This window comes from Mizuhopecten yessoensis, unplaced genomic scaffold (assembly GCF_002113885.1).
Source record: "Mizuhopecten yessoensis strain PY_sf001 unplaced genomic scaffold, ASM211388v2 scaffold523, whole genome shotgun sequence".
NCBI classification, from domain to species: Eukaryota; Metazoa; Mollusca; class Bivalvia; order Pectinida; family Pectinidae; genus Mizuhopecten; species Mizuhopecten yessoensis.
Window position 1 is genome coordinate 1,559,572 of NW_018403589.1, and position 14,407 is coordinate 1,573,978.

A 14,407-nucleotide genomic window follows, 5' to 3' on the forward strand; every position below is an offset into this window, starting at 1 on the left:
TGTGTTTTTCATGTTAAAATTCATAGTATTAAACAGTTACACAGGTCGAAAAATACTTCAAGACAAGAAAAGAAATCTACAAGATATTAAGACGTACAGTATAGCAAACAAAACAGTCAACCAAAGTTGATTATAATCATCACGACTACACCAGAAAGACACTATACACTGAACTAAGTGGTTGTATGGTAAAACCATATTTATGTTTGATGTTACAGAGATTTTCATGTAGAACAGAAATCCAAGCAGTCTGCTATCATGGATAAGATCTTAGTGGAGGAAGATCGTATGAGGAAGAGAAAGAAACAGCTTCCCAATCTATGGGTCGACCCAAAGAAGGAGAAGGAAAAGGTATTTTATCATGATCATTGAAGATATAACTTTAATGTCTACAGTTTGTTATCCTTTGATTCTTCAAAAAAGATGGATACTGATTACTGTAATTCATACATATTGTTTGCAGTATTTTATAAAAAAAAACTTACCTTAGTCTCAGAAGGCCATGATATAATGAAATATCTTAAGATCAATCCCTGTGCCACTGCCAAAAACTCTAATTATGCATTTGAAACTGATCATCCAGCATGACTTTAACTTTGCCAAATCACTTCAGATTTTTTTTTATGGAAATTGAAAGAGATGAAATAAACAGAATTTAATCATGATCAGTATTCTGAGTGGGAAAATGTAGCTGGGCCAGAGCAGGATTCGAACCCTGGACCTCAGGTTGTTATACCATCTCTTTAACCAGCTGATCATGAGCTACTATATAGGTCAACGAGCATGCACTGTACCAATTTCACTACAGTTTTATAAAGATAAAAAAAACACCATTTTATCCAAAGCAAAATTAAGGGGAGTTTACTGTCTATAGTAAAAACCACAGTGCAATGGTACAGGGGTCCTTAACTTATTCACCCCTGCGATTTCATAATAAACTTCTCCAACTTTTAAATTGGAAGAGTTCAAATGAGTCTTCAGGGGTGAATGAGTTTAGTCTCAACCTACAACGTAACCAACCTGCAGCAAATAACATATAGGAGCTGTACTTTACTTTTAATTGCCAAAATATGATTGTACTGACGTTATAATTATCTGCATGACTCTGTGATTTGCTTCTAATGAAGAAAACTTAAAAGTTTAATTATAATAAAATCCTATTGATGACTAAATTAAATCTTGTTGTTTTATCTGACTGCTTGGTTGGTCACTCTTTGCGTGGTAGTGAACAATATGCCCCTTACTATAATTTCAATTAAATTCTTTAAAATGTATTACTTATTGAATACCAGTCGGTGGGTATAAACCACAAGGATAATCAAACAGTGTCCCATTTGACAATAAAACATGTATTCCTTTTATGTTAAGGTTGTGGGTCCCGTGAAGAAGAAGCCACTGAGGGTGTTTAAGGAGATGGATGGAACCTCGCTGTTTGATGAGACAGAAGTGGCGGGTGTGAGATTTGACATGGCTGACATCGAGGTAAACAGTTTGTCATGGTTCTGATAGCAGCCCACAATAATGGCTGTTATCTCATATTTAAATTCTTCACCATGTTTCTTTTAAATTATCAACAGTACAGATGCAAGGATATTTAAAGGGGAAATGTTGGCACATTTAAAAAGAACTATTTATATATTCATTAGCAAAACTAAAACTAGACCATATAGTCTCCACATTCATTTGATACTAATATATTTTGTGATATACATATAAACATGTATATATCTTACCGAAAATTTGGATTTGATAAATTAATATCAAGTTTATTATTTATTGGAATAAAATTTATTTCAGTTATGTATTTCTATCAGGTTTTAAGATTAGCTCAGCATTGCAAGGGAGTTTGAATGTGAAATTAATCTTTTGTTCGAGCTAATTAAGCTAGCATTTTTGGTCTTTTACTACAACACTTATTTTTGTTTAATATTTTTTTTAATATTGTAATGTAAAATCCTAAAAAAACATCAAAAATCTTTTGAAAATTATATTTTCATGTTCAGATTTAGAAAATAACAAGGGTGAAAAAAAGTTTAAGTTCCAGTTAGGACAATTAAATGAACTCTTACAGATTGACAAACTTTTATCTTATGCCCCCCGAGCTTCAATGATCAACATATCTTGCCTCAATTACAACTGTTTTAAGGAGATCTCAATGTATATCGATACCTATTGTTGACCTTACAGAAGATGGCGGAGGACGCTGCTGACCAGGAGGTGGACGCTCTGACTAAGGACTCGGAGATCGAGAAGCCGACCCCACTTCCAGATTCTAGTGACTCCAGTGATGCTGAGAGTGATGGTTAGTGAAGAGTAATCCAGGCTTAATCCAGGCTTTAGTTACTCTTAAATATCTATTTTTTTTAAAGAAAGCAAAATGATGCATAAGTAATTCTTATGAAAGATGCCTTGATGAAAATGGGTAGGGCTATCTTGAGTTATCAACCTTTTTTTTTTTTCAAACATACAATTATAGCTGGATCGCCGTGATCCTTTGATCATTTTGCAGTTAACAAGAAGTTTCTTTTAGGTACTTGGTGGTCATCTGTGCAGTTTAAAGATATTCAGAGTATACTTGGCCCTTAAAAACATTTTAGAAACTGGAAGCTGATCAATCAAGCAAGAAAGAGATAGTGACAGTGAGGGAGAGAGAAAGAAAGAGTAAATGTACTTCATTTGGAAGTATTTTTCTATTTTCAGACCTTATGATCACCTCAAAATCGCATCAAATCGCCGAGGTATTTTTTTGGTATATCATTAAACATAAAATGTGATAAAATCAAATACTTAATGGATAATATTTCTTAATTTCAAACAGAGGAACAAAAGTTTGATTTAGCTGAACCAGAGTTTGAGGGTCTTTGGGATCAACACAAGCCTTACAAGGTTCCTAAGGACTCTGAGTCAACACTCAAGTTACCAGGGGCAACCAAGATGGACAGGGTAAGGGTACAACAATAATGATCTAAAGGCAATATGTGGAACTTATGTAAATTAAAGATAAAAAAGATTGTCAGAGTTTGTAGTATCAAGTATCAAATTTTTCATTGATGATATGTACAAAACTCAAAAAAGAAAACTCTTTATTAAGAGAGAATTATTTTGTGAAAGAACTTACCTATTTTTGCTCATGAATATGAAACTTCACCTTTTTCCAGGAGATAATGACCAAAGTGCTAGACAAACACCGGTCTGGTATCATCCTAAAGCAGGTGGCTGCAGGACGCGAGTTCCAGGGCTGTCCCTTCTATAGCAAGCCAGATGACATCCACTTTAAGGTGTGTAGCTAATCTGTGTACCTGATTCCTCGTTACTGAATGCAACATTAGGATATCCAGCCATCATCATGTGCTGTAAATTAAGATGGTTTGGCAATTATGTAGGAATTTTAGGATTTGTTTGTTTGGGGTTTAATGTCCTTGCAACAGCAAGCGTCACATGAGGACGGGTGCATAGAGAGACACCTCCGGAAAGAGAAAGAAGGAAGAAAAGAAAGAAAACATATTAGGCATAATTTCAATTCCCTAGCTGTTGCAATTTTTATATTTCATCGTTTTTGGTTTGAGTATATGCTTTAAGTAACTCATTAATTCACTCTAAATTTACTACTCCTAGGACTGTTGTCAAAGTGGGGAGGGGCTTATTTACCAGTTGGGTCTTATTTGTGGTCAAATACAGTAACAAGCATGAATCTATTGTTCTTAAGGTTAAGAGTTGGATTTTGAATTCCTTGAACTAAATTTAGAAAAACAAGATGGATTTAATGTAGGATATGATCATATTGTCTGTAAAATATTTCATCAGTTTTAGAAAAAGGTTTCCTGGTATTTGTATAATGCTAGGTGTTGTGTGATTACAGGACTTTGTTGTCGGACACACATACAAGAAGAAGGTCACTCTGACTAACGTGTCATATACTGTCAACTACTGTAGATACATCAACATCACAGAGCGCCTCAAGGACTTCATAGAGATTGTGTAAGTAAAGGGCTCATACAGATTGTGTAAGTAAAGGGCTCAGTGAGATTGTGCAAGTAAAGACCTCATTAATGTGTAAGTAAAGGACTCATAAATATAATGTGTAAGTAAAGGGCTCAACAAGATAATGTGTAAGTACAAGGATCATAGAGATTGTGTAAGTAAAGGGCTCATAAATATACTGTGCAAGTAAAGGGCTTATTAATCTACTGTATAAGTAAAGGGCTCATAAAGATAATGTGTAAGTAAAGGGCTCATAGAGATTGTGTAAGTAAATATCTCATACAGATTGTGTAAGTAAAGGGCTCATAAATATAATGAGTAAGTAAAGGGCTCATAAATATAATGTGTAAGTAAAGGGATCAAAGAGATTGTGTAAGTACAGGGCTCATTAATGTACTGTGTAAGTAAAGGGCTCATAAATATAATGTGTAAGTAAAGGGCTCAAAGAGATTGTGTAAGTACAAGGATCATAGAGATTGTGTAAGTAAAGGGCTCATAAATATACTGTGTAAGTAAAGGGCTCATAAAGATAATGTGTAAGTAAAGGGCTCATAGAGATTGTGTAAGTAAAGGGCTCATAAATATACTTTGTAAGTAAAGGGCTCATAAAGATAATGTGTAAGTAAAGGGCTCATAGAGATTGTGTAAGTAAAGATCTCATACAGATTGTGTAAGTGAAGGGCTCATTAATATAATGTGGAAGTAAAGGGCTCATAAATTAAGTGTGTAAGTAAAAGGCTCATAAAGATAATGTGTAAGTAAAGGGCTCATAAAGATTGTGTAAGTAAAGATCTCATACAGATAGTGTAAGTAAAGATCTCATACAGATTGTGTAAGTAAAGTGCTAATAAATATAATGTGTAAGTAAAGGGCTCATAGATATAATGTGTTAGTAAAGTGCTCAAAGAGATAATGTGTGAGTACAGGGCTCAATGATTTGTGTAAGTAAAGGGCTCATATAGATTGTGTATGTTCAGGGCTTATTGAGATTGTGTAAGTACAGGACTTCATAGAGTTTGTTTAAGTAAAGGGCTCGTAGAGATAGTTAAAGTAGAAGGCTTAGAGTATGTGTAAGTAAAGGGCTCATAGAGATTGTGTAGTAAAGGGCTCATAAATATGATGTGTAAGTAAAGGGCTTATAGAGATTGTTTAAGTACACAGGGCTCATAGTGATTGTGTAAGTAAATGGCTCAGAGATTGTGTAAGTAAAGGGCTCATAGAGATTGTGTAAGTAAAGACCTCATAGAGATTTTGTAAGGACAAGGCCCGTAGAGATTACATATACGTAAAGAGCTCATAGAGATTGTGTAAGTAAAGAGCTCATAGAGATTGTGTAAGTAAAGGGCTCATAAATATGATGTGTAAGGAAAGGGCTTATAGAGATTGTTTAAGTACACAGGTCTCATAGTGATTGTGTAAGTAAATGGCTCAGAGATTGTGTAAGTAAAGGGCTCATAGAGATTATGTAAGTAAAGACCTCATAGAGATTTTGTAAGGACAAGGCCCGTAGAGATTACATATATGTAAAGAGCTCATAGAGATTGTGTAAGTAAAGAGCTCGTAGAGATTGTGTAAGTAAAGAGCTCATAGAGATTGTGTAAGTAAAGGGCTCATAGAGATTGTGTAAGGACAAGGCCCGTAGAGATTACATATACGTAAAGAGCTCATAGTGATTGTGTAAGTAAAGAGCTCATAGAGATTGTGTAAGTAAAGAGCTCATAGAGATTGTGTAAGTAAAGAGCACATAGAGATTGTGTAAGTAAAGGGCTCATAAATATGATGTGTAAGTAAAGGGCTTATAGAGATTGTTTAAGTACACAGGGCTCATAGTGATTGTGTAAGTAAATGGCTCAGAGATTGTGTAAGTAAAGGGCTCATAGAAATTGTGTAAGTAAAGGGCTCATAGAGATTGTGTAAGGACAAGGCCCGTAGAGATTACATATACGTAAAGAGCTCATAGAGATTGTGTAAATAAATGACTCATAGAGATCGTGTAAATAAAGGGCTCAGTGAGATTGTGTTAGTAAAGGGCTTGGTGAGATTGTGTAAGTAAAGGGCTCATAGAGATTGTGTAAGTAAAGGGCTCATAGAAATTGTGTAAGTAAATGGTTTATTGAGTTTGTGTAATAGAGCTCATCGAGCAGGATTTGGTTTGGACAAACACATGTAGACTTTGATTTATATCTAATTGATATGCACTGTTGTGATATAATTGTTTGGAAAAAAACTGCAATGTTATACCTGGTTGAAAAGTAAGACTATGTGAAAACTGTTTACATGTGTAAAACGATGTAAGGAAGAAGCTAAAAACCAACAACAAAGTACACATCTTGTATATAATTTCATTTATATCTTTATAAACATGTGTCATTCGAATGCAGAATGTTTCCCTGTACTAGGTGTATTTACATACATGATATGCTTCATCTGTAGGTTTGACCCTCCAGGCCAGATGTCCGCTGGTCTCACATGTGAGATGCTGGTTACCTTCAAACCTATGGTAAGTGATCATGAACAATGGGAAATAAATTGTACAGACTGATGATAAGGGAAAACTGACATATAGACTGGAAGTAAGGAGTAACTTATAGGCTGATGATAGGAGTTTATTGTAGAGAAAACTGATATACAGTCTGGGAGTAAGGAGTGACTTATAAGCTGATGATAGGAGTTTATTGCAGAGAAAACTGATATATAGTCGGGGAGTAAGGAGTGACTTATAAGCTGATGATAGGAGTTTATTGCAGAGAAAACTGATATATAGTCGGGGAGTAAGGAGTGACTTATACGCTGATGATAGGAGTTTATTGCAGAGAAAACTGATATATAGTCTGGTAGTAAGGAGTAACTTATAGGCTGATGATAGGAGTTTATTGCAGAGAAAACTGATATATAGTCTGGGATTAAGGAGTGACTTATAGGCTGATGATAGGAGTTTATTGTAGAGAAAACTGATATATAGTCTGGGAGTTAGGAGAAACTTATAGGCTGATGATAGGAGTTTATTGTAGAGAAAACTGATATATAGTCTGGGAGTAAGGAGTGACTTATAGGCTGATGATAGGAGTTTATTGTAGAGAAAACTGATATATAGTCTGGGAGTAAGACAGAACTGTTATAGGGCGATGGTAAGAGTTTATTGTAGTGTTAATTGATAATTGCAGTCTGACAATGATGAGTTAATGTGCTCCCGAATGTGATGGTAATGTTCCTGTATGTTTCAGATAAATGAGGATCTCGTGGGTGAGGTGAACTTCCTCTCACAGACCGGCCCCTTCTCCATCCCACTACACTGTAGCACCAAGAAATGTGATGTAAGTTGTTTTTACAATGATCTCATAATACAATACCTAAGCTGTTTAAACTGATTAATTTTTTGTTTGTAAAATAATAGCATTCTTGAATCAATCTAAAGTCAATAATACTGGTGTTAATGAACTTGTAATATCTCTAATGTGGTTTAAACATTCAACATTACTTGATTAAATACACATTTATAAGTACAACATTTATAAAAAGTGTTAAATGTTTTTAAGTATATTTTGCAATTCCAGCTTCAATTTGTATTTCTTTTTTAAACATCCAAGGAGACATGGAAAAGCGTATTGTTAACATATAATTTGCAGGTTTACAATTACGTGTTTTGGAAGGACAATTGTATACATGTTATGACTATTTTCTGTTAATCTGTTATATAACCTCTATATTTACTTTCTTTACAATGTAGTTGTCAGTGGACACCAGCGTGATCGAGTTTGGGACCACGGTCATTGGCGAGACTTTAAAGCGTACATTCACACTGACAAACAAAGGTGCCCTAGGGACAAAGTTTGAGTTCTTCAAGGTCACAGGGTCAAAGCAGAGGTCAGAGAGTGCAGCAGAAACATCTCTGGGAAGGCTGGTATGTTAATGTGAGAAATAAACAACATTGACAATTTAAATATCTCTGGGAAGGCTGGTATGTTAACGTGAGAAATAAACAACGCTGACAATTTAAACGTCTCTGGGAAGGCTGGTATGTTAATGTGAGAAATAAACAACATTGACAATTTAAACATCTCTGGGAAGGCTGGTATGTTAACGTGAGAAATAAACAACGCTGACAATTTAAACGTCTCTGGGAAGGCTGGTATGTTAATGTGAGAAATAAACAACGCTGACAATTTAAACGTCTCTGGGAAGGCTGGTATGTTAATGTGAGAAATAAACAGCGCTGACAATTTAAACGTCTCTGGGAAGGCTGGTATGTTAATGTGAGAAATAAACAGCGCTGACAATTTAAACGTCTCTGGGAAGGCTGGTATGTTAATGTGAGAAATAAACAGCGCTGACAATTTAAACGTCTCTGGGAAGGCTGGTATGTTAATGTGAGAAATAAACAGCGCTGACAATTTAAACGTCTCTGGGAAGGCTGGTATGTTAATGTGAGAAATAAACAGCGCTGACAATTTAAACGTCTCTGGGAAGGCTGGTATGTTAATGTGAGAAATAAACAGCGCTGACAATTTAAACGTCTCTGGGAAGGCTGGTATGTTAATGTGAGAAATAAACAGCGCTGACAATTTAAACGTCTCTGGGAAGGCTGGTATGTTAATGTGAGAAATAAACAGCGCTGACAATTTAAACGTCTCTGGGAAGGCTGGTATGTTAATGTGAGAAATAAACAGCGCTGACAATTTAAACGTCTCTGGGAAGGCTGGTATGTTAATGTGAGAAATAAACAGCGCTGACAATTTAAACGTCTCTGGGAAGGCTGGTATGTTAATGTGAGAAATAAACAGCGCTGACAATTTAAACGTCTCTGGGAAGGCTGGTATGTTAATGTGAGAAATAAACAGCGCTGACAATTTAAACGTCTCTGGGAAGGCTGGTATGTTAATGTGAGAAATAAACAGCGCTGACAATTTAAACGTCTCTCAAATGGCTGGTATGTTAATGTGAGAAATAAACAGCGCTGACAATTTAAACATCTCTCAAATGGCTGGTATATGTAAGCGTGAGAAATAAACAACACCGACAATTCAATCAATAATAATCACCTGATTTCTGGGTAAAGTAGTGAATTCATGATTGCCGTATTTTCCATGCTGCCTCCTGTAATGATGCTAGATTTAAGATAACAGACATTAGGACATGACATTGTTGCTATGAAGTCAACATGCAGGATGGTAGTTTTGCTATATTAGTAGCTTGAAATACTCACAGAGAAATCAAATTTTAATTAGGTGCAGTTAAGTATGGTTTGCTAAGTTTTACACATGTTTTGCCTGGTTTTTACCTGTTTTGTACCTGTTTTTTTTTTTTTACCTCATATGGGGAGTCCATTTGGGGCTCATAGACTCTCACACATCTATGACCAGGTTTTAACAAAGCATAGCCGAATCAAATTGTCGGTATGATACGTCATTTCATACATGTATAACAACTAATTAGGGTACATTAGAGCTTATAGCGTATCTGGAACATATTTTATACCATTGTGTACATTTGTCTGATGAAGGTGACACGGTACGTATCGTACTAGCCACTGAAATGTCATACATAAACACTTACTGGTTGTGATACATAACCTTTCTAATAATGTTTTTCTTTTATCTGTATTTTACTTATTTTACTTATGTAACTTACAGACGACAGCTGACACTACCCAGGCTAATAGTCCGGACTCTGCCTCTGTGATGGTCAAGAAAGATACCAAGGAACAGCCACCTGCCAAAAAGCCCTTAGATGGTGTGTGTTTGTGGGGTCAACATATGATTCTGTAATCTGTTTAAGGCAAATGAGTCTTAGGGATCAAACTGATGGTCTTATTTATTATACCCCTTTGTTTTGCTATTAAAGGGGGGGGGGGGTGTATAGTTATCAAGATATCTACACCTGATAACGTTTTGCATTTTTTAGTGGTTACAAACAAGGTTAAAGGGTCAAAGTTCAAACTTGACTACTTTTGAAGTAGTACCTGTGTACAAGATATCTACATTACACTTAAACATATATGAATATGTTTTTCCAAATCTAGTACACTGAATCTTTCCTGAAAAAGTTTTATTTCACATGAGAAGCCATGAAATGGACTTACCTGTTAATAATGGATTATATTTTAAGATCTGGACAAAGCCAGCCAAGATGTGGGAGGTGGATCAGAGGAAGGACACCAGGTGGAGGGCCTGAGTGCTGTAGAGGGGGAACAGCCTGCTGAGGGCGAGGAGAATGGTGAGGCTGACTGACTACATGGTTTAATTAAATCATGATCACAGGTTTAAGTCATTACCTTGATCAGGATTCCCAGATCATAAGAGTATATCGTTCTTCAATTGGTAACGTTACTTTGAAAGCTAAAGGTCATTCATAGATGATTTAGGCATTAAAGGTGTTGACCTCGGTAATGTTAAAATCAACATCCAAAATAAAAGGTTGTGACCTTGCTTAAGTTTAATTATTCTTACATAAAAGTGGTGACCTCGATAAATTTACCATTAACAAGTAAAGGAAGTCTTTTTAGCACAGCTTATATTCAACAAAAATATCATGGTTATGTTCTAACTAACTCGGTATCTGTAATTTTAATACTGTAGACTTGCATATTCAAATGTCAATTTTAGTTTTCTACTATCCCCAACTTTTCAAAAAAACGAAACATGAGATATTCATTTGATTTTTTATACTCTTCAAGTTGCAATGAAGATTTATTTGTATGTGTCCAGTGATTGCTGAGTCCCCGGAGCTGGTGGTCAGTGTAATGGAAGACTATGGGGCCCTAGATGGAATGAAGATTGGTCAGTTGGCTGTAGGAGAACTCGAGCCATTCTCCTCCGTCAAACTGGAGATCATCTGGCAGCCAACAATACCAGGAAGGGTCGACTCCGAGTTCCTCATCAGCTTCTCAGATCCTCTCTCAGAAAGTGTGAGTAAACTTAATCAACCATTACATCAAGTGTGAGGTCGTGTCAGTATAGTACATCAAGTGTGAGGTTGTGTCAGTCTATTAAATCAAGTGTGAGGTTGTGTGAGTCTGTTACATCAAGTGTGAGGTTGTGTCAGTCTATTACATCAAGTGTGAGGTTATGTCAGTCTATTACATCAAGTGTGAGGTTGTGTGAGTATATTACATCAAGTGTGAGGTTGTGTGAGTATATTACATCAAGTGTGAGGTTGTGTGAGTCTATTACATCAAGTGTGAGGTTGTGTGAGTATATTACATCAAGTGTGAGGTTGTGTCAGTCTATTACATCAAGTGTGAGGTTGTGTGAGTATATTACATCAAGTGTGAGGTTGTGTGAGTCTATAACATCAAGTGTGAGGTTGTGTGAGTATATTACATCAAGTGTGAGGTTGTGTCAGTCTATCAGATCAAGTGTGAGGTTGTGTGAGTCTATTATATCAAGTGTGAGGTTGTTTCAGTCTATTACATCAAGTGTGAGGTTGTGTCTGTCAATTTCATCAAGTGTGAGGTTGTGTGAGTCTATTAAATCAAGTGTGAGGTTGTGTCAGCCATTACATCAAGTATGAGGTTGTGTGAGTCTATTACATCAAGTGTGAGGTTGTGTTAGTCTATTTCATCAAGTGTGAGGTTGTGTCAGTCTATTACATCAAGTGTGAGGTTGTATCAGTATAGTACATAAAAAACAACTTTAAAACTTGTGTCTTATATATGTCGACACATATAGATAATTAGTAGACTTCAATGAGATTCATCAATTTGGAAACATGTAATATCAAAGTTTTACTTTACAAATAAACTCAATACATGAACAGAGATGAGGGGGGGGGACATCAGATGAGCCATCTGTATTACCCAATACTGTCAGAACAGGAGAGGGGGCCAGATCTACACTCTACCAGTAATTATTAACCTATTCGATACAGCGTGTATACGCTCTCTAGATCTATCGATAGGCGAACATCCGGGTTAAGTGACATAAGAAATTAATACAATTTGGTCACATCGTTGTACAGGTAAACAATACAAATTGTTCATTCAGTGACAGCTTGACAAAGCGATCAGTCAGTCTTGAAACGTTGAATGCGTACATTGTTTGTGTATAAAGTAAAAAAATCATATAGATATTCAGTAGAGTTTTCTCTGTGTACAGATCTCAGTGCAGGCTCTAGCCAATGCTATTGATGTACCTGTGTGGGTGGAGAGGCAGACCATTGACCTACGTATCTGTATGTATGACCGCCTCTACCAGGACACCGTCATCGTCAACAACAGGTCAGAATCTCTCCTACCACTTAAGTTTATTCTGTAGCATATTTTCAGAAAACGAACTATATTATACAAATTATGTCATTTGCTGAAGTCTGTGATTGTTTTTATAAATTGGAAGTTGTAAGTGATTAATGGTACATTGTAGTATGAAATTAATGTAGTTTTATACCAGTACAAGTTAGTAAATAAACTTGTATGTTATAATTATATGTTATATGTTATATGTGAAAAAACCCAAAAAACATCACTCAATTAGTTATCATCATCAGGAATAAAATAATACCTTATTCTGTTTTGGGATGTATACTATAAAGGAAATGAAGGACTACTGCATAATTGTCTCTTCATTACTTTCGTTTTGTCTGATATATGCCAACTAGATACATGTAGTAATAAAAAAATCCAAAGTACCTGCAAAGCAATAATCAGATCATCATTTTGCCTGTATTTTGTTCTATCAATAATTTATTCAATTGATGACTTTGATATTATATCCTCCTGACAGAATTTTTGCGTGTTTTACAGAGCAACAACAGCTTTACGTTTAAAGTTTGAAGTTTGTAAGGAGTTGAGGAATCATCTGGAACTACTCCCTAAAACAGGCTACATACAGGCACAGTCTCAGTTCTCAGCTCAGCTTAAGTTCCTGCCCAGGTTTGTTGATTCAAGCCCATTTTCTAATTATAATTTATCGCATCATGATAGTTTCCTATAAACTATATAAAGTTGATCAACAAATTCAATACAAAAATTCATTACATTTCTAATGGTTTAAGTAACAGTGACATTTACCAGTATGAAAGTAATACACAATCCAACAAAATGCTTCCCACATAAGATAAAAAAGAATACAGGGAAATGTGTCTTATATTGAAATAATTAACACTGGAAAATCAAAGACAAAACTCTGTTTCTGACACAGATATTGGAAAATATGATTTCCAATAAATACATGCTGCTGGTTTTGAGTTCTTATTGTGTAGGTACGTAGTAGGTGATATTAATGTAACTGGGACATCCACTTATTTATATATTATTATTTGCTAACCTAGAAGATGTTTCTCAATTTTTATTGATAGAAAAAGTCTGTTTGAAGAGGCTGGCAAGTACTTTGACAAAGAGACAGGTGTACTGGAAGCTCCAATGACCATAAGAGTAGCAGATCAGGTCAGTATAGACCTGTAGATATACTCTTATAAGTTATATACCTTATTATAGGTTTCTCTGTCTCCATCTCTGTTTGGAGAAATCCATTCAGTGTCAATCCTTAGATAGATTAAAACATTATAGAGAATTATTTTGATAGACAACACTTTTTATCATATTACCTCGTACCTGGAACTACGGTTATTGATTTGAGTAATTAAAAAAACGATCAAATCAGCTGTGGTGATGACCTCTGACATGGAGTTTGACACCACCAGTATTGACTTTGTATTAAGATATGATGCCTGATCGTGTTTCAGACTGCCCCTGTACCTTTCACTGTACAAGCTGTGGTGACGACCTCTGACATGGAGTTTGACACGACCAGTATTGACATTGTATTAAGATATGATACCTGATTGTGTTTCAGACTGCCCCTGTACCTTTCACTGTACAAGCTGTGGTGATGACCTCTGACATGGAGTTTGACACGACCAGTATTGACTTTGTATTAAGATATGATGCCTGATTGTGTTTCAGACTGCCCCTGTACCTTTCATTGTACAAGCTGTGGTGATGACCTCTGACATGGAGTTTGACACGACCAGTATTGACATTGTATTAAGATATGATGCCTGATTGTGTTTCAGACTGCCCCTGTACCTTTCACTGTACAAGCTGTGGTGACGACCTCTGACATGGAGTTTGACACGACCAGTATTGATTTTGGATGCTGTACCATTTATGAGTCGGTGAAGACAACCATTAAACTCACAAACAAATCAATCCTTCCCCAGGAGTATGGATTTGTGGGACTCCCCGACGTAAGTTTAAAGATTAGTGGGACTCCCCGATGTAAGTTTACAGATTTGTGGGACTCCCCGATGTAAGATTACAGATTTGTGGGACTCCCCGATGTAAGTTTACAGATTTGTGGGACTCCCCAATGTAAGTTTACAGATTTGTGGGACTCCCTGATGTAAGTTTACAGATTTGTGGGACTCCCCGATGTAAGTTTACAGATTTGTGGGACTCCCCGATGTAAGTTTACAGATTTGTGGGACTCCC

General features: G+C 35.9%; 1 protein-coding gene across 1 annotated transcript in view; it reads left to right on the plus strand.

Annotated features, from left to right (window-relative positions):
• LOC110450546 (cilia- and flagella-associated protein 74-like) overlaps positions 1-14,407 on the plus strand; it is a 49,567-nt gene that overhangs the window by 10,149 nt on the left and 25,011 nt on the right. The window contains exons 10-26 of the mRNA XM_021498119.1: positions 219-351; positions 1,369-1,482; positions 2,188-2,302; positions 2,819-2,943; positions 3,159-3,278; positions 3,860-3,978; positions 6,415-6,481; positions 7,206-7,295; positions 7,709-7,882; positions 9,612-9,711; positions 10,087-10,194; positions 10,686-10,885; positions 12,075-12,196; positions 12,719-12,847; positions 13,273-13,360; positions 13,660-13,724; positions 14,055-14,163. Coding sequence (XP_021353794.1) covers positions 219-351; positions 1,369-1,482; positions 2,188-2,302; positions 2,819-2,943; positions 3,159-3,278; positions 3,860-3,978; positions 6,415-6,481; positions 7,206-7,295; positions 7,709-7,882; positions 9,612-9,711; positions 10,087-10,194; positions 10,686-10,885; positions 12,075-12,196; positions 12,719-12,847; positions 13,273-13,360; positions 13,660-13,724; positions 14,055-14,163 — 1,978 coding nt within the window. The remainder of the gene's footprint in view (positions 1-218; positions 352-1,368; positions 1,483-2,187; positions 2,303-2,818; positions 2,944-3,158; positions 3,279-3,859; positions 3,979-6,414; positions 6,482-7,205; positions 7,296-7,708; positions 7,883-9,611; positions 9,712-10,086; positions 10,195-10,685; positions 10,886-12,074; positions 12,197-12,718; positions 12,848-13,272; positions 13,361-13,659; positions 13,725-14,054; positions 14,164-14,407) is intronic.